Source organism: Toxorhynchites rutilus, chromosome 2 (assembly GCF_029784135.1).
Source record: "Toxorhynchites rutilus septentrionalis strain SRP chromosome 2, ASM2978413v1, whole genome shotgun sequence".
NCBI lineage: Eukaryota > Metazoa > Arthropoda > Insecta > Diptera > Culicidae > Toxorhynchites > Toxorhynchites rutilus.
The window spans coordinates 60,052,880-60,074,217 of record NC_073745.1 but is presented as its reverse complement, the minus strand read 5'-3'; the positions used below and the strand labels follow the sequence as shown (position 1 = coordinate 60,074,217).

General features: G+C 38.3%; 1 protein-coding gene across 1 annotated transcript in view; it reads left to right on the top strand.

Annotated features, from left to right (window-relative positions):
- The window catches only part of LOC129765780 (uncharacterized), a 45,561-nt gene extending 24,553 nt beyond the window's left edge, over nucleotides 1-21,008 (top strand). Inside the window, 1 exon segment of the mRNA XM_055766209.1 lies at nucleotides 19,462-21,008. Within this exon segment, the coding sequence (XP_055622184.1) occupies nucleotides 19,462-21,008 (1,547 nt within the window).
- Nucleotides 21,009-21,338: the final 330 nt, after the last annotated feature.

Below are 21,338 nucleotides of genomic sequence, written 5' to 3'. Positions count from 1 at the left end.
TTAGTAACAATCATCTGTTTTAAGTCAAATATGCGCCGTTTTGTTCGATGACTTGTTCCCAACGAGATGCCAACTTCATAATACCTCTGTTATAGAAGCTCGCTTCCTTATTGGCAAAAAACTCGGATAGCCAATTTTCACAGGCCTCTTTTGTGGCTAACTTCTGACTACCTAGCTCGTTCGCCATGGACAAAAACAAGTGGTAGTCACTTGGTGCAAGGTCCGGACTATACGGCGGATGCAAAAGAACCTCCCATTCAAGCTCCCGGAGCTTCTGGCGCGTCACCAAAGAAGTGTGTGTCCTGGCGTTGTCCTGATGGAAGACAATGCGGCCTCTGTTTATCAAAGATGGCCTCTTCTTCATGAGTGCTACCTTCAAGCGGTCCAGTTGTTGGCAGTACAGGTCCGAATTGAGCGTTTGGCCATAGGGAAGCAGCTCATAATAGATTATTCCTTGACAATCCCACCAAACACACAGCAGAACCTTCCTAGCCGTTAATGAGGGCTTGGCCACCGTCTGAGCCGCTTCAGCGGGCTTCGACCACGACCGTTTGCGCTTCACGTTGTCGTAAGTGACCCACTTTTCATCGCCAGTCACCATCCGCTTCAGAAACGGGTCGATTTTATTGCGATTCAGCAGCGATTCACATGCGTCGATACGGTCAAAGATGTTTTTTTGCGTCTACGTGTGTGGCACCCATACATCGAGCTTCTTTGTGAATCCAAGCTTCTTCAAATGGTTAATAACGGTTTGATGATTTATCCCCAGCTCTTGGCCGATGCTACGGTTGCTACTATGCCGGTCTTTCTCGGCTAATTCAGCGATTTTGTCGCAATTTTCGACGACAGGCCTTTCGGAGCGTGGCGCATCTTCGACAACCTCTACACCAGAACGAAAGCGTGGAAACCATCGTTGTGCGGTGGAAATGGAAACTGTATCGGGTCCATAAACTGTACAAATTTTATTGGCAGCTTGAGATGCATTTTTGCCTTTGTCATAGTAGTACTGTAAAATATGTCGGATTTTCTCTTTATTTTGCTCCATATTTGCGACACTATAACTCACGAACGACTTAACCAAACAAAACACTGTCAAGGACTATATGATAGCGCGCAAAAATACCTTTCCAACAAGCTATAGTATGACTCGATACAATGAATACAACTAGAACTACGCGCTTACAACGACACCTCGCGGAAATACCGCAGGACTTTTTTGACAGCCTAATATTATACAAATGATATAGACGTATTAGGGAGTTGACATCTTTAAAAAAAGGTTTTCGATCACTGGAATTTCTTCCAGCTAATAAATTAACAATTGTTCAACCTTGGAAAAATAAATTGTATGGCATTGTGTCCAAGACATGACCGCTTAGGTCGTAGGACTACGCATTCACATTTGTTTTCGGCCAAAACCGTTCCCAAAGCTAGGAGATTGATGCATTGGAACGGGGCTTATTTGCACGAGAGCAAATACAAATGGCAACTGAAAGTAGCGAAGGTGCGCTATTAATACGTACAGTATGTGAACAAATTAATTGTTTCGCGCAACGTGAACAAGCAACACGTGCAAAGCCAAACCTTGCCACCCCGATATACTGGTTCTCAGATAGTTGTGAATAGGTGTATATTTGTTCTTTATCGCAAAATATTAGACTCGTATTTTTATTTTATTTTTTTTTTCATTAGGGTGCACATTTCCATTTTAGGGTGGTCCGAAAAATTCATGTTTTCGCCTTTTTTCCAAAATGATTTTTTTCGAATATTCATAACTTTTCTACTACTGGACCGATTCAGATAATCATTGATATGATATGTTAAAGAAAAAATATAACACATGCAAAAAATTTTAATTTTGTTTTCGTAATTATTGATTGCATTTGTTTTTTGTTGTTTTCATGGCTTGGGACTAGAGGGCGCCATTTTTATTTGTATTTTTTATTGAAAGTTGAGGTTTTTTTTACATAACATATCCAAAATTCAGAGATGTGATTTTTTTGTTTTGAAGTTATGATTTTTCAAAATCAACCGATGGCCCGAAAAAATATGTTTTGCCTTTTCGTCCAAAAACGACTTTGGTAATTTTAATTAAACCTTGTTGGAGGATCCAAGCAAGGATTGATGATTTGAATAAAAATTCTCCGAAAGAACCTTATTTGATTCCAACCATCGATTTGATGATCGATGATCGAAATAAAAAAATTAAGCCAAGGAGCTAGTCTTCTTTGAAAATAAAATAAGTAAAAAAAACTTTTCAAGTTAAACGGATTAATTGTGATTAAACATAATAATGTAATAAAAGCAAGAAAACAATTAGGCAAGTAGCAGTTAGCAGTTATCACACCTCTCCTTCATTAGTCTAGGGTGTTGATAGGACTAAAATAAAATCGTGGGATATATGATGAAGTCGCTAATTGTGACTAATGGAAATCTAACGTGCCCCACGATTTTATTTTAGTCTTATCAATGCCCTAGACTAATGAAGGAGAGGTGTGATAACTGCTAACTGCTACTTGCCTAATTATTTTCGAGCTTTTAGTACATTATTATCAAGCAAACCATTTGTCATGACAATTGTCATGCGTAAATGCGAAAACAGAATAGAAACATACGGTATGAGGCATGATGTCGACGCCAACCTCTCTCAGTTTCTATTCTGTTTTCGCATTTTCGCATGACAATTGTCATGACAAATGGTTTGCTTGATTATTATGTATTAACATACACAATTAAACCGTTTAACTTAAAAAGTTTTTTTTTACTTATATTATACCATTTAACATTGAACTTCGAAAATACGTTGCTCTCATTCTGAAAATAGCAAAGTTACTTGGTTGCTCAGCGTATTAAAAAAATCGATTTTCGTTTCGAATAAAGATCATTCGCTGTATATGTTTTTTTTTTTCATTTGAACAAAAAAGCGGTCGAAGCAGATCGAAATTATTTTGGGAGCACTGAGTACAAAAATATCCTGAATCCTGAGCTTTCACCTGATGAAGCCAGCCCATCCACTGCAAAGCCAAATAGTTTCGGCTGAAAGCCAACGCTCTTTGTGTGGTGGAATCAGGAGGGTATGGTGTACTATAATATACTAAAACCGGGTGAAACGGTGTTTACGGATTGCTACCAGCAACAAATGAAAAGGGCCTGGCCGGGTAAGGGAGTAAAAAGTGCCCCCAAACCAAATCACCAGCTGTATGGAAAATATTGTATAGGATATTAAGTAAGAAATTTTGGCGGTTTTTTTCGGTTTAACATAGGATCTATAGTGATAAACGTACTATTTCGTTTATTTCACCCCATCCTCAAAAGCTTCGAGATAAATATTTGAAAAAATACTGAATATGCACCTCACTATGGTGAATCAAGAAAATTTTAAAAAAATCATCAAAAATTGGAGCACTAAAAAAATATTGAAATTTAGAAAAAAAAATTTTGGATTTAGAGATTCAGTACTACTCCAATTCATATTTAAATGTATTCCTACGGCTTTTCTAGATATGTTTGTTTTTTTTCAGATTTTTTTCAGTGTTGCGCGATATACATTTTTTTTTATATTTCACAAGGGTGAAAAATGCACCTTTTCTTTTTTTTGTTTCACGCCATTCTCAATAGCTTTGAGACAAAAATATGAAAAAAATACTAAAAGTACATCTTACTAAGGTGTATCGATCAATATTTTTAAACAATTTTTTCATCAAAAAAAGAAATACTAAAAAAAATTCAAATTGATTTTTATTTTAATTTTAAATTAAATTTAATTTTTTTTGTTGATATTGAGATTCGGTACTACTCTAGTTTGTATTCAAATTTCTTCCTACGTTTATTTCAGGTATATGTGATTTTTTCAGAATTTTTAGAGTGTTTTTCGCGGTACAAAAAAAATTATATATATTTTCAGGCATTTAGAAATTCATAAAAAAGGACAATTTTAACTTTCGCACCTGGGGGTCTTCGTAGCCTAATTGGTTGCGTGTCCGCTACTAAGCGAACGATCATGAGCTAATAACTCAGGGCCCCTCAACTGACCATCTTTGTGTGTTATTCTAGCTACTACGTCCACGCAACAATCATCATGTGTCGGTAATCCCAGTCCCTGACCGCTCACATTACGATCTGCTGCATCGGTAATTGGTGCTAATTCTAACACAGCAATGGAAGCCTCATATCAGCAGTCCCGTTGTGAACAGTTCAACTGTGAACATTCGAACAATAGGAATATTCTAACGCCGAAAAAGGCGGCATACGTTGTGTATCGATAGAAATGGAATACTCGGCATGTGTTGTGTATCGATAGAATTGGAATATTCTTAGGCCTAAACAGCTACTGTGTTATACATAAAAAAGACGGGTGGGTAATGTCGGGGACATAACCGGAGTGACGTACGACTATACAAAGGGGACAGCTTTTGTTAAATATATATTTTAAATATATTGTTTTATTTTCTTCTCCTACGTGAATACCTACCTATCTACCTGGAAAATGGATTAGTTTACTGTTTACTCTTTATGAATATGTTGATGGTTCTGGAAAGAACCTTTGGTGTTGTGTTTTTGTTATCACTCGATATTCCCATCTTGATCGGTTAAACCTTCCTGTTTAGCTATTGCGTTTGCCACTCGCCACAGCTTTCACAGTTGGAAAATTTCTTCATGACATATTGTTCAGTAAATTACATTTAATGCGACGTGCCGGAGAAACACTTTGCCACTCACTGAAACTAATTGTTGCCTTTATGAGCGCCGAACCGAAGCTGCTCTGTTCTTGATGCGGGTTTTCTGATTGTCGTGAGCAGCTTTGCAAGCCAACTCGAGCTCTCCGACGGCCGAAACTCTATAATCCCTGTTAGGTATACTGGTGCTCCGGCACCAATCCGTTCGGCCTAGTTACCCTTGCGGAGCAATCAGTGAATGCGACCAACAGGGAACTGGAGACCTGCACGGTTCGAGTGAGACTTTGCCTTTCCCTTAACTTGTTCTCCTTTGTTACGTCCACGATGCCGATGCCGTACAACCACACGGGTTTACGGTTTGAAAGAAAATAAGATATTTTTTGGGGTCCGCGTGTGTTATACTCTAGCGGTACACACTCACAGGATAGAGACAAATCGGCAGACTCAGCCAGAGGGGCGAGTCCAACGAGACGAACGAATGAGCGTTAAAAGGGAGCGATGGCAAAAAAATACATTCATTACGATTTGTTCGCTCGTTGGATTCACATGCAGGCTAAAAAGGGTCCTTTTCAGGATCACAAAATTATCTTCAATCTAAAGAGTTTATTGTTTTGTTATCACTCGATATCCCCATCTTGTTCGGCTAAACCTTTCTGTTTAGCGATTGCATTTGCCACTCGCCACAGCTTTCACAGTTGGAAAATTTCTTCCCATCCAGCTTGTGACATATTTTACAGTAAATTACATTCAATGGCACGTCACATTACCACCACTCAGTATCGGATTGGAGGTAATTTTAACCTGTAATTGAACATTTGCGATGACAGTGGTACAGTGTCGACTTTCAATGTGGGGTCATAATTTGGACCCCGAACTCTATGTTTACAAAAATGTCCAACTAAATATGTCGCATTACAGTTCCGTCCAATTGGCTAAATGTCGAGATAAGTGTAAATTACTGTACTTTCAATCTAGAAGCAATTTAAGAATTGGTGAAAATCATTAAGCTCAGAACACCTGCCAAATCCACATGCTCATCATATCCTGGCAAACAAATTATGAAAAAATCAATTTGTGTTTTATTATTATTTTGGATATTGTTTTAGAAAGCATTGAACTGTATTTCCTAAACTCTTTTTTGGAAGGTTCAATGGCCCTGAAAAGCGCCTTGTTTTATGGAATGGTTCCAATTTAGAAAACTTAGTAATCGTGGTTTTGAAAAAAACCATTTCGAACGCCCTGGATGCCGCCTTGTTCTCCAGGGCGATTTGCCACCAAAACAGTTTGTATAAAGAACAAACTTTTTTCTTCTGCTACCTGATGCCGTTTTGCGATTGCGTTTGCCACTCGCCACTCGCTGCAACTGCCTGTTGTCTTGATGTCCACCGAACCGAATGTGTTCTGTTCCGAATGCGGGTTTTCTTATCGTCGCGAGCAGCTTTGCCAGCTAACTCGATCACTTCGGCGGCCGAAACTATATAACGCCGGCTAGGTGGACTGGTGCACTAGTACTAACGCGCTCGGTCTAGCTACCCTTGCGGGGAACTCCAGATCAACACGGTTCGAGCGGGATTTTGCCTTTCCCTTCACTTCACTTTACCATGTCCAGACATGGCTGCTTGGGTTGGTTTGTTGATGTGTTGTGATACGAACCGATGTGGTGTACGGTTTGAATGAGAATGATCGTTACGGAAGGAAGGAAGGTATTGTATTATAGAGACTTTAAACTTTTGCAGTTCATTCGTCTCTAGCCTTGAGAAAGGCCCTTTGAAAACTCTACTCTACTCTACTCCAGCGCTACCACCTCCGCCCTCTTGCCTTGAGAAAGGCACTCGATCCCTCGCCGTCCAGCTCGTCCAGCAACGATGTTGTCCAGTCGGTGTCCACACAAAGAATGTGATCGTTACGGCAGCGGAGCGGGGATTTTAAAGCTGACTGGCTGGCTCGAGAATTACGCATGTGTGAGACTGCGACCGATGTTTCGTTCATTTTTTTCTTTTTCCTTTCCAATCGTGCTTCATTCTATTTCGCTGCTGCTCTGGTTGCCCGTTTTGGTCGGTACGATTTGAGGAGCACAAAATGGACCAATCAAAAATGGGCACATAGTGCATTTTGACAATGCTTGATATTTCACAATTATTCAATTATTTATCTCAAGAAAAATTAAATGTTATTCGTTATGATAGATGCGTAGATATATTTCCTATCAATTGATGCAAAAACCTTTGCGATCTATTGAGAAATGCTCGAGTTATAAGCGTTCCAAATCTTGCATTTTTTCCTACTTGTTCAGTGCCTAGATTTCCATTTCACCCCCTATATCTTCCGGTTAGACGTAGTCCTACGTCAAAAAAAAAAAACAAATGTTTATCGATGGATAGGAATCTTAAGCCTAAATAATATACAACAATAGTTATCTTAAACATAAAAATGTATACGACTAAATTCGGCTCTGTGACAGCTGAATTGCTAAATGAGCCTAATAAACGGATGGGATAAAAAAAAAAATTTCGCACCTGGTAGAGAAGATTAAGGTGAAGGCTGGACAAACCAGTGATTTAATCAAACAAATAGTCAAAAACTGGCTTAGTTTGAGCTAGTTCTGTAAAATTTTACTTTTTTTCCGGTAAAATCTCAATAAAACAAAAAATTAGAAAACCACTTCAGAGTTTTTTTTTAAAGAAGTTTAGCAGATTTCGTTACTAATCAATACATGCTATTGATGAAATGAAGATTTTAATATGTGTATGTTAATAATTTCGGTTCGAGATTAAGCACAAGTAAATATTGGGCAACGAAATAGTATATAGATGCAAACATTATTTTTCACCAGAAAATATTTATATTTCCAATCCAGATGGACGATACAAAAAAAATCAAACACAACGACGCGAACGCATTCGATTTCGTCAGCGTCTCGCGAAACGAAACTTTGTCACTCCGAACGAGTCCGAACCCGGAAAGAAAGCGAAACGTCTTCTCTGGGGTCTGACGCACCGACGCGGACATTCAACGAAGCATGAAAATAAAGTGAAAAAAATTAAACCAAAGCCGCCGCCGGAGAGGAAAAATATGATTTATCACTTCACTAATTCATCGGCGAACAATAGCCACTATAATGTACTTTGACATGTTGAAAAAATGATAAAACAAATAAATGGTTGATGATACGTAGGAATTTTCTGAGGTCCGATCGGTCTTTCTCTCTCTCTCTCTCTCTCTCTCTCTCTCTCTCTCTATCTATCTCGGTTTTGTGACGTGGAGTGGAGCGATCCGATTAAGACGTATATCGCGCTTCGCCGTGATGCGTTGCGCAGAGGTGCAAAGAGTTGACGCAACGCGGTATCTTCCGCGTGATGACTCGACACGATACTCGTTTGTGACCCCCGCCGGAGGGAGGTCTTGGGAGGTTGATCTCGAAGAGAGAGGGGCGTCGTGCTGTTATTACAACGTAACAATCGTATATTCGGACGCGGGAGGAAATGCCGCGTTTTGAATGATGCTGCTGATGATGGCGATGATGAATGATTGATCAGCATAATTTGAATAAGAAAAGGAGGTCTCTTTGTTCGGGATGAATGGAATTTGGTTTTGCGTGGCGAATGGCACCCATTCTTGCTCCGCTGGTCAAAAGGTGATACTTTTGCACCTTTTGGAGCGTGAATGTTTCCAGAAATGTTGACCATCTAAATTCGGGCCGGTTTGAAGACTGCCTGTGGCTATGTTTGCCGAGAGGATTTGTTTCTAGCTTCCATTAATTTCTCTACTTTTCTTGAATGGAACGTGAACGATGACAATAACAGAAAAATTGTTAAACGGTGGGTGTAAACGCAGTGTGATTTTTTCCCTCTAAATTCCTTTAAAACATTCCAGGTTTGGGAAGGAACAATTCAATGAAACCTGTTTCAACAAAGGCACCACGGGGTTTGTATCTCGATGATATATGACTCCTTTGCTTTTTGTTCCGCCTCGAAGGGACTGCTGCTCAATTCTGGTCATCGTTCTAATCGAGGAAAGCCTTCCAATTCTCAGGTGGCTGGCACACAGTCGTCAACCATGAATGAATAACTGAATGGAGGATGGAGGATGAATGAACGCATCCGATGATGAGATGAAATGTCCTTTTTACTGCGACATTCTCTTCCCCGGAACAAAGCCACGCGGAGCGGCAAATGGTGTGAGAATGAATGTACAATCCTCGTTCAAAGCAACCTGAATGACGGTGCTAAAAATCAAAATAGACGCTCCTTAGCCATCACCTCTGATAGTGCAGAAAGAAACCCGCTCAATTAAGCTCTAATGGAAGAAATCGATTCAGCTTCCATTTGCATTCGGTCAGTTTTTGTCGGTCCTTTTCAAAGCAAATATTGACCTTTTTTCGTTTTTCGGACAAGGAGGACAGAAAAAATGCCTCGTAACCACTTTGATTCCTTTCAGCAAGCAATCAAATCCTCTCCCAGATTTATCGAAGCCGGGGAATTGAATTAACATTCAGATTTTCATCCTCTTATCAGGAGCAAGCGGTCCTCACGTGGACTCTACGAGTGTAAAGATTACAAACAGAGGGAAAGAAATTGCTACTGAATGGTCATCGCCGGTTTTCTTTGCTTCCCTTCTTTTCACGGCTTTTGGGGGTGAAAATGTTAGCTTTTCCCCCTCACAGCAAACCAGTAGCAACCAGTCCCCAGTCCCGGGAAGCATATTAGCGTGAAGTATGGTCCACTTGAGTGCGACGAAGTCCACTTAGTGCGAGCATAATACTCTCGGTGGTTTTGCTATCAAAGGAAGGAATTTAATAAATCTTGTTCGCTTTTTTTTTCTTGCGGCCTTCATTGATATCATCTAATGCGTGAAACGGTCAAAGGGAATCATATTTTGATATATCTTTTGAGCAAAAACAGGGGGAGTCTAATCCTCAATTTACACCGACTGGTGGGACTTATCGCGCTAATTTCGCCCGGTCATCTGAATATTCCGATCTGTCTGAAATTTGACCAGTCATCCAGTTCTCGTTCCACAATAAGTACTCGAGATATGTTTGCTTCGGTCTTGCTGGAGCCTTGTAAATTTTTTCTCCTATTTTTTTTTGGGCCGAATAATAGTGTTCAAAGAAAACGACTTTTACCGAACATTTTTTGAAAAAATGTAATTCTTAAACCGTGACTTCAAAATACAGTAACGTCTCGATTATATCACGCTCGTAAAAAATTCGCGTGATATAATGGAAGCCAGTTTTTTTTTGTTAATGAAAAAAATTTCTTTTCTCTCCAATATGTATAATTTAAACATTGCAATCTCCAATCTGTATAATTTAAACATGCAATATTTATAGTAAACAACGCAATAAATCATAACATAAAGCAACTATTTCTGCAGTGCCTTTCCCATAGCATTTTTTTCCGTATTTTTCTCACAGACAGTGTATGGGCTAAATATGTTTTGTTCTGTCCAATCTATCGTATCACTAAGATTTTTAATAGCATTCGGTGTGGACTGAATTCCGCTGATGTTATTAGATCGCATATAATATTTCCAGAATATCAGATTCATTGAAATGTTTCATCTCTGCATGGCTTCTCTTTATCAGCTAGATAGCTGAACAAATGACTTCAATGTGGCCCTTCCTCTCGTTTCCTAATTTCGATGGCAAATTTATTGAATGAGTCAGAGAAAACCCACTGTTTTACAGTGGAATTGTAGAAGTCTTCTACCTGCACGTGACTATTGATAAACAAATGCTTCATTTTTGAATGATTATTGTTACTTTCATCATATTATTCACTTTCATCCATCGGAATATTGTCTACATGAAATTGCTTAAAATTATAAATTTCTTAATGTTTCTAATCCGTGCGAGAAATTGAGCCGAAGATTCTTCAAATTCAAACAAATTTTTTTTTTTTTATTTCTGTATTATAGTGACTTTCAACACATTTGGCTGGTTCGTCACTTTTACCTTCCATTTCGGAAGAATGTCGGGAGTGAGAATTGAACTCGTGACCTTTAGCGTGAGAGGTATGGATGTTACCGCTACGCCAGATCGCCTCCACAATTCAAACAAATCTTCGACAGTCGTAAACATACGAATCATAGCTTTAAGGTGTTCATTTTACCCGATGGCCGTTCGATGATACAGTTATACCTCGATATAAGGCAACTTTATTTTTGACGTGAGACTACCGGAGTATATGGGGGGTAAAATGAAAACCTAAATGCTCTGTGTTTAGGTTTTCATTTTACCCCCCATATACTTTATACTGGAAAAAATGAAAGATTTCGAATACTTATAACTCGAACATTTCTTACTGGATCGAAAAGATGTTTGCATCAATTGATAGGAAATATTTCTATGCTTCTATCGCAACCAATAAAATGTTATTTTTCATTAGATAAACAATTGAATAACCGTGAAATGTGAGGCGTTATCTAAACGCCCTAACTGCCTCGTTTTGATTGGCCCGATTTACGGTTTCCTTCACACAGACTTCAAAACGAAGCAGCGTTGGGGAAATCGGCATTGCAAATACATGAAGGTCGGGGGTATTTTTATTCCGACTGAAATGTGTTTCCCTAACACAAACTTTAAATCCAAAGAGCGTGAGGAAATTGGCATTTCAAATTCATGCAAGTCGGGGGCATTCTTGTTCTGACTGAAATGTGTTTCTCCAACACAGACTTCAGATCCATGGAGCGTGGGGAAATTGGCATTGCAAATACATGTAGGTCGGGGGTATTTTCGTTCCTAATACAGACTTCTAAACCAAGGTGTCTGGGGAAATCGGCATTGCAAATACATGCAAATCGGGGTCATTTTTATTTCGACTGAAATGTGTTTACCTAACACATACTTCAAAACCAAGATGTCATAATACCAAACGCAGAGGACTGCCATTAAATTTACTTGTAACGAAGAACATAATCTATCACAATGCATGAATTGATCTTACATGGAATTATACAATCTTTTTACTCACAAAGCAAACATATTGAATTCGAAATGGTTTCATTCAATCAAAAATTTAATAAATACAAACAAATAATTGCTAAGCTAAGGTAGTCCCACGTCAACCTTGCGGTTATATCATATATATAACCCACCCATTTTTTTTCTATTTACGTTATATCGAAGCAAAAACAATTTTTTTTTGATTGATGCAAAACTGTTCATGTTTACTCAAAAATGCGCAGAAATTAATTTTCTATCACCCAGCAGTATTTAGAAAACTTCCTTATGCTCATTTAAGAAAATTAGACAAACAAGACAAACATGATAAAGGAAAAGGAAAAGGTCTAAAAAATCTAAGTGAAATTGGTATTAATTAGTGATGAAACGGATATTAGTTTGACCGGGTACCGGATAGCTTCAAGGCCATATAGCCGGATATCTGGCAGTCGGATATTCGGGTTTTTATTTATGAATACAAATTTGGATGACACTGCACAAGCATGAAGCGAATAAAGGAAACATTTTTATCTGATAAGGCTTATATCTGGTAAGGATTCAACTACTTAGGAGAAGATTAGAATTACTTAATTGCAACCTTTTTAGACCCGAGGATCAAGTCAGACTATTTAGGAGTTCTTTCAACGTAAACAGTCTTGCTGGCAATGTTATCGGAGTACATAAAATATTTTGCGTTGAATATTCTGAGAGTAACAGCTCATCGGCGTCTTCAAGACCTGTGAATGAAACAAAAGAGACAGACGATACTGAATCAAACCTTATACACGAAACTCACGACACACCTTTTAGGACTGTTTCAACGAAGTGGCAAATGAAAAAAAGAGTTGTGTTCAGGAAAAAATCCCATTGCTAACGAAATCGACGAAATGTGAATCAAGTTTGCGATCGATTCTGAATTTGGTGGTCATTAAAATCTAACCAGTCAATCGAGGGCAAGGATTACTAGAGTTTATCTTTCAGCTCCTTGCTGTAGTATTACAGCAAAGACCCTTCTCTGAAGTTAGCCTGGTTTACGAAGCAAAGCGTAATCGGTTGTCATCATCAACTTCCGAAAATTGATTATTTATTCATCGAAATTTTAACCACTGGGTAATTTTGAGTACTGTTCATAAATTAATATTATAAGTAAATATAATTTTAATTTTAAGAAAAAATCTGGCATTTCAGTAATCAAACCTTATTTTTAATTATGGATAAATAGTTTTGCTATGCTATGCAAGCTAGCAAATGAGTTATTTTGTTATGATTTATGATGTTTTTTTGTCATCGCTTATTTTTGTCGGCCTTTTTTCGCCACTTCAGTGCCAATCACTGACATCAGGGATGCGACTACACCTGTTCCTACTTATCAGACTCAACAACTCATGAGCCGGGCCAACTTCTTTTACTTTCCTTCCGAAGGAAGACGTAACCAGAGATTTTTCGCCTCAGAAAATCTCAACTACGCCAGCTAGGAACCCAGGCCGATCGGGTTGTGAAGCTGTTACGCTAGCCACACAACCACTGGCGCCGTTTATTTTTCAACATCCGCATAGCAAATATTGACCGGATAGACCGGATATCCGTTTCATCTCTAGTATCAATGTTTATACTATAGTTTCTATGTTTTTACTTACCTTATATCCAAATGGAAGTTTCTCTGAATTCGATCTTGGAACATGTTCAAAGTTATACTAAAATTTCAAAAAAAAATCATTATAATACCATGCGGAAAGTCCGCCCAAGAATATCAGGTTGAAGGCATGCGTATTTCATAAGGGAAATTGTCGTGGACAAATTCTCAAAAGCAATGTACAAAACAATCCGTACATCGCTCTTCCACAAGCTATTTTTTATCAAAAAATAAAATTGAGATCCAAAATGAAAACTACCAAATCTGCCCCATTTTACGGCACTTATTTGTTCAAAAACTTACTAGAAACATTTATTCGAAATATTTTACACTCCGAAAACTATTTATGTATTGTTTGTTTTTACATCTTAAAAAGTTACGTTATATCGAGGTTGCCTTATATCGAAGTATGACTGTATCGTGGTTGAAGCAACGTTCTAGTTCGTACTGCACTCGGATATCCAGCAGCGAGAGAAGCCTCGAGCAATCGACCTTAGCATTAAGGGGGACCCCGGTCTGGGAAATAAAAAAAATCTAATTTTTGTTTTTCTCATTTTCGGGAAGATTATGCCCTTAGAAATGTTGTCCTAACAGGATTTTTCGAATTTTAATTTCGTTGGAAAGTTACAGGCAAAAGTATGAAGTCACCTTTGAGGATATATTACTGCTTTACGGGTTTTTAAATGCGTTTTTTCTCGAAACCATGTTTTTTTAACTGGTGGTATCGACATCTCTCGACCGATTTGGCTGAAATTTGTCATCCGCGTGTAAAAATGAATTATCTAAGGCGTTTCATAGTGGTTTTTTGATATCCCATTTTGACGTAGGATTACGTCTTTCGGGAACATATTGGGGTACAAATCGAAAATCGAGCGCACCGTGAAAATTGTCCAATTTCAAATGCTTATTGCTCAGTCATTTCATGATGGATTAATGAGATTTTTGCGTCAATCAATTTCGGCACTCCATAACAATTTTTTACGTTGAAGAAAATAGTATATGTCGTGAAACTAACTATCGAACAATTGAAAAATCTCAACCCTTATCTTAACGGAAATACCTACTTCTGATTGGTCGAAATCTACGACACATGCGGCGAGTCCCTAACAGAGACATCAAAACCAAGCTGCCTGGGGGAAATCGACATTGCAGATACATGAAAGTAGGGGGAACTTTTTTTCCCACTGACATGTATTCCCTAACAGAGATTTCAAATCCAAGGTGTCTGAGGGTAATCAGCATGTAAATACCCTCGTGGCCGATAGTTTAACTAACGACGCGCACAAATGGATAGTGCTCATTGTAACTAGTGTGGGCATTCTGATTGCATACGTGCTGGCGAATAAGTTGGGAGCGATGAACGAGTGTTTTTATTTTGTTATTTTCGTTCCAATAAGAATCTTTCGATGGGTTGATTGAAGAATGATGTTTCAATGAACTGAATAGAACTTATGCTTGACAGAATTAAATAAAATTTTAATTTGGAATTTTTATGTTGGTTGCTTCGTGAAATTTCATATCAATGACCGATCATGTATTGTAAAATTTTTAGCACAACTGTAAGAGTAAAATTGTATATGGTAGCTATTGTATTAAAATGACTTGAAATATGAAACGATTTTTTTTCTCCCACGGAATGTTCATGCGACGAGCAAAATTGGAAAAATGAAGGAATATTCGAAAAAGTGATTTCACATATGCTCTACATATCGTATTGGGTGCTGTTAGCCTAATTGAAATTTGTATTGAGGCAAATAGCATCGTGTTCCGTTGGGTTTAAAGCGAAAAGAAAATGGGTTGTATAAACACTCATAAAATTAAAAAAAAATATAAATGAAATTACCTTTTCCATTTCAAATATATTTTCTCTATACTAAAGTAACACTTCATTTCTGGTGAGAAAACTTGTGTTCGATAACGATAATTATCTTATATTACATTGATGACCTTTTTTTTTCTTAATTCCATCTATACATAACATAGGAGCCATCTCGTCCAGGACCACAGAGGGCGGCTTTAGTTCGTGATACGCACCATCTAATGTATAATCACCATATTTCTAGCATTATCACTCGGTTATGGACACTGGTGGAGTGAACAAACAATACCTTACAACCAGATAAAACGGACCCAAATCATTATCGAAGAGTTTAACAATGTAATTCTTCAAACATATCAAAAATCAGCATGCAGCAGATTGCCTAACGGAATCCTACGTCAACTATGCGGTCGTGTCTTGGACACAACCCTCCTGTGACTTTTTTTTTCAATTTATTATGAGCTTCTAAAAATGGCTGCCTGGGGGGAAATCGACATTGCAAATACATAAAAGTAGGCGGTGCTTTTGCTCTCACCGAAATGTGTTCCCTAACAGAGACATCAAAATCAAGCTGCCTGGGGGAAATCGACATTACAATTACATGAAATTAGGGGGAACTTTTGTTCCTATCGAAATGTGTTCCCTAACAGAGACATCAGAACCAAGCTGTCTGGGGGAAATCGGCATTGCAAATATAGGGTTGGGGAAAAAGAAATGTCGTATTTCTGATAGAAATTTGACGCTTTATTTAACCTACTTAAAATTTTCCAATTTAAGTCAAATATGCTCCGTTTTGTTCGCAAACTTGTTACCATGCAGAAGGCAACTTCATTATCCCCCGCCTTATAAATCCCCCTCCCCCCTCCTTATTTGCAAAAAACTCAGACAGCCAGTTTTCGCAAGCCGCTTTTGAGGTCAACTTAATATCACCAAGAGCGTTTTGCATAGACCGGAAGAGATGATAATCACTTTGTAACCCGCGACGCCGGGCGCGAGTTTGTCGCGACCGGAGGGTTTTCCGCAGGTAAGCGGTTGGCTTAAGCGCCACTCCCGCGAGGGAGACCAACCGCCGTGTTCTTGCTTTGTCCGGCAATGAGACACCCAAAACCTGAGGGCGGGTTTGTCCTTTTGTTTCCAAACCCCGGTTTGTTCCGCGACTTGCACCTGCGCTAAGAAGGACCCGCGACACCGTTTGTCCGCGTTCCACAATTCAAGCAACAGAGGCACTAGGGCTGTTCCCAACGAACACCGTTTATGCCGAACTTCTCCTCATTGGACCTACGCAATGATGCCTAACCCACCCACCTTGAAGTGTAAGAGGACGAGGTGCGGGGGTTGAAAAAATTGTCCACAACAGAATAAGAGCCCCAACCCTAGGCTCGTGACCTATCAGGAAACTTAATCGGGTTTTTAGGCTACACCGCTAGCCAGTAAAAATTGCACAAAGTCTCGTCTACTTTACCTTAACACTAAACTAATCACGGAAACATTTATTCACTTAATTTAACAACATCATCTATTCCCACAAATCTATGATATAACATCTATCTTATATACGGCATGATTACAACAAAACTACATCTAACGAAAAATAATTGGGACTAAAATTGCGCGCCGTCGGTAAATCTCTACGCTTCGTTATTTTGTGGCATTGTTGTGTGGCGTTGTTAGTCGTGTGTGTTTTCTATCTTCGGTTCTTTTAACCCTACATGCACATGTTATCTTAGGGTAAAAATAGGTTCGGTACTCACACTACCTAGGGTTTACGTGGAGCTGCTCTGCTTTATCGCCGTTTCCAGCGATGAATGGTGAATGGTGAAAAGTCCGGATTCATCAATGCCGGCCGAATCAAGGACACGGTCCTATATGTAAGTGAAATTTTTTTTTCTCTTTCTTTCAAAGTGAATAAGTGAACAAAAGTGAATAAATAAAATTTTAAAAAATAACAAATAATAAAGTAATTTAAAAAAACTAATTAAATAAAAAATAAAATAAAATCATAAAAGATTTTGAAAACCCAAAAAGTCCACACACTGGCATTTGTAGAACAATTTAGTGAAAATCTTTAGTGAAATAAAGTGCCGTTTCCTTCCATTGTTGATTCTAACATTGTGGAAGTTTTGATATTTTTGTAAGAAATTTTAGTTTTCTTGTTTTACGGTTGAAACATCATGGCTCAGCCAGCCGAACAGAATGAATATGTTCCTGAGCAGGAAACCACACCAGCTCAGAGATACGCACTTGACAATTTTTCCACAGTCGGTAAACTTTCCGATTTTGTGAAAGACTTAGGGAAATTCGACGGTAAACCAACGGAATTGATAAGTTGGATTGCAGATGTTGAAGGAATATTTGATCTGTATAGAGATCTTCCCAGAACATCGGTCGAGTATGGAATTTTGATACGCAGCATATGTCGAAAAATTGTAGGCGAAGCATTAGATGTGCTGAACGTCAACAATATTCTATACGATTGGCAGGGAATAAAGAACACTTTACTTCTTTATTATCGTAGATTTGTCAAAGATTTTGCAAAAATTGCAAAACCATTAACAAATCTCTTAAGGGGGGAGAGAAATCCCAAATCAAACAGAAAACTTTCACTCAACGACGTAGGAAAACAATGTTTTCTGAGAATGAAAAGCTTACTTTCGTCATCCGATATACTCATTTACCCCGACTACAATAAACCTTTTATTTTGACAACAGATGCTTCTGATTTCGCAATCGGTGCAGTTCTGTCTCAGGGAGAACTAGGAAAAGACAAACCCATCCATTTTGCTTCCAGAACACTTTCAAAAACTGAAGAAGGTTATTCAGTGCCGGAAAAGGAAATGCTTGCCATTTTCTGGTCATTGCAAACCTTTCGAAATTACCTATACGGAGCAAAACTACAAATTCTAACCGATCACCAACCACTTACGTTCGCCTTATCCCCTAAAAACAGAAATGCCAAACTAAAACGATGGAAGGCATATTTAGAAGAACATGACTATAAGATTGTATATAAACCGGGAAAATCAAATGTTGTGGCGGATGCACTTAGCAGAATCGTATGCTCCATGACAGGAACACAACATTCTACTGATACTAGTGACGATTTTTGCATAATATCCACAGAAGCACCACTTAATGTGTTCAAACACCAGGTGGTCATCAAACGAGGACCAGACAAAATAATTACGGAAAAACCATTTCCAGGCTTCACAAGAATAACTATACAAGTAAACGAGATTAACGATTCTTCTCTATTTCAGATTTCAAAAACTCATTTCAATCATACAAAGGTCAACGGATTATTAACGCCAGAAAATATCATGGGAAAGATTCAAGAAGTCTTTAAGGAGAAATTTGGAAGTAGTAGAGCGTTAAAAATCCGTTTCACACAAAACCTTTTACAGGATGCAGTAGAGGAAAATCAGCAATGGGATGTTATCAAAAACGAACATCTTCGAGCCCACAGAGGAGCAGAGGAAAACAAGCAACAGATTCTCAGGAAATTCTACTTCCCGAGAATTCAACAAAAATTAAAGGAATTCATCGCATCCTGTCGTATATGTCATGAATGCAAATACGATAGGAAACCGATTGATTTTCCCCTCCAAAAAACCCCTATTCCCACCGGTACTTTCCAAATTGCTCATATCGATATCTTTTTCCTAGAGAATCTTTATTTTCTGACATACATCGATAAATTTTCAAAATTTGCGCAAATTAAATTAATCAAATCAAGAGCTGCCATCGATTTAACTCCAGCTATAAAAGATATTCTTCTAAAATATCAACCACCAAAAATCTTGGTCATGGATAATGAAAAGTCATTCATGACAGGAGAACTCATTAACTTTTATAATACATACAATATTGAACCGTACATCACAGCAACCGGTCGCAGCGAGATGAATGGAATCGTCGAGAGATTACATTCCACACTTTTGGAAATTTATCGAATACAAAAAATGGAAAACCCCAAAAAAACAGTAATTGACCTTGTTTACATGTCTGTTCACAAATACAATTCGACAGTCCACTCTAGTACAAAATTCACCCCATATGAAGTAATACTCCCATCTAGCAGATCTCAGACAATAGTCGAGAGAACCTTTAAAAACCTTACTACAAAACAAGCAAAGGATTTGTCCTTTCACAACAAAAATAAAAAGAACATATTAATTGACAATGATATAGACGCTTTTGAAAGGACTCGACGAAGAGTCAAACACAGCAACCGATACAAGAAAATTAATATTTCAAAGGTTAATAAAAGTACAGTTGAAACTAACGACGGACGACGTATTCACAAAAATGATATCAAAATCAGGAATACCTAAATTTTATCCTCTTCATCTACTTTTCAGACTCCTGCTACTATTTATTATTCGACCCGTAGTGCTGGAAACAAAACATGACGTGAAAATTCATCTACAGAACTTAGGACGACAACCTATCCTGATATTTCACCAAGGAGAAGGATGACTCAGACTGGACTACAAATATTATATACACCATTTTAATCTCACCATCATTAGAACACAAATCAAAGGCCTCAGAGATCAATTTGATAACTTTAGCAAAAACCAGTTCACGGATTTAATAGTTGAAAAATTTTACGAAATAGATTTCGCTTTAAAAAGCATAGACCCAATTAGAAGACATAAGCGCTGGGATAGTTTAGGTACGATTTGGAAATTCTTAGCTGGTAGCCCAGACGCCAACGATTTGAAAATTATAAATTCATCCATAAATAATCTCATCATTAATAATAATGAACAAGTAAAAATAAATCGCGAAGTTAATTTACAACTAAAAGAGGCTATATTTCAAACAAAAAAAGCAATACAGTTATTTAACGTTAGATCAATAGAAATGTACTGTACTAAACTCTTATTTCACTTGAATTTCTTGTCTGAAAAACTAAATCAAATTATTAATACTATAATGCTAGCTAAATTAGGATTAGTTAATGAACAAATTTTAAGCCAAAGAGAAATTGACATTTTAATTACAGACTTAGCTAGGGAAAATATTACAGTTCACACTGCTGTGGAGGCAACAAATTATGCGACGACGTCGGTAGCATCGAATAACTTAGAGATTGCCCTTATCATCAAGATGCCAAAGCTAGACCCAAGGATTTTCAACAAGATACGTCTATACCCCATCATACACAACAATAAGAAAGTACATACACTCCATCAGCTTTATCTAACCCACGATGATGAAATTTACCGAATAGGTTCAATCGAACCAACCATATTCGCTACACACGAAATTCAGCTGGATAATACAACTTGTATACCGAAATTGTTAAAAGGAGAACCTGCGACTTGCAATTACACATCAAACCCAATCGAAGAAGAAGTCCTTTACCTTGACGAGCGACATATACTTATAAACACGATGAAAAATTTCACTTTATCATCTAACTGCGGAATAACTCAAAGGAATCCTTCAGGATCATTTGTTATATTCTTCAGCAACTGTCAACTATACGTCAACAACGTTTTATACACATCGAGAGTACAAACCTTACCAGGTAATCCATTTCAACTTCATTTGGATGGAGTCGAAATCAAAATGCAACAAGAAATCTTGAACATTAGTGTGGAACATCTTCACAAGCTTCAGTTAGAAACTCTAAAGGAATTGGAATTGCTTCGTCTAAACAACACCAGTCTGCATTTTCCACATTGGAGTACCTTCGGAGGAATGGCCATTTCGCCATTCATAATCGGTTCCCTACCTTTTTTATGTTTTCTCATCTACAGAAACAGAACGATACAAGTCAATCTTAACAACTCTCATCCCAACAACTCATCTCAAGACCAGAATACATCAATGAAACCGGAAGCAGTAGAACTACCATTGGACAACATCCGACCCACGTTCAGGACTTTGTCAATCAGAGACGTGATTCAGATGGAACCGAATCACTAAAGGGGGACGAGTTAGCAACGATCCCGATCACCTACATTCTTACACCAGCGGCATGACGTACCACATGTTGAAAACATCAACAACCCGGACCACCAACATGCACCGAGTCACCAACCACCACCGAGCCAGCGACGCGACGCACCATTCCTATTGATCATTTCTGGCCACTTCTGGTCAATCGCCTGCTTCAAACGGTCAAGCTGCTCACAGTAGAGAACCGAGTTGAGGGTCTGGCCATAGATGAGCAGCTCATAGTGGATTATTCTCTTCCAATCCCACCAAACACACAGCAAAACCTTCCTGGCCGTCAATCTGGACTTGGCGATGGTT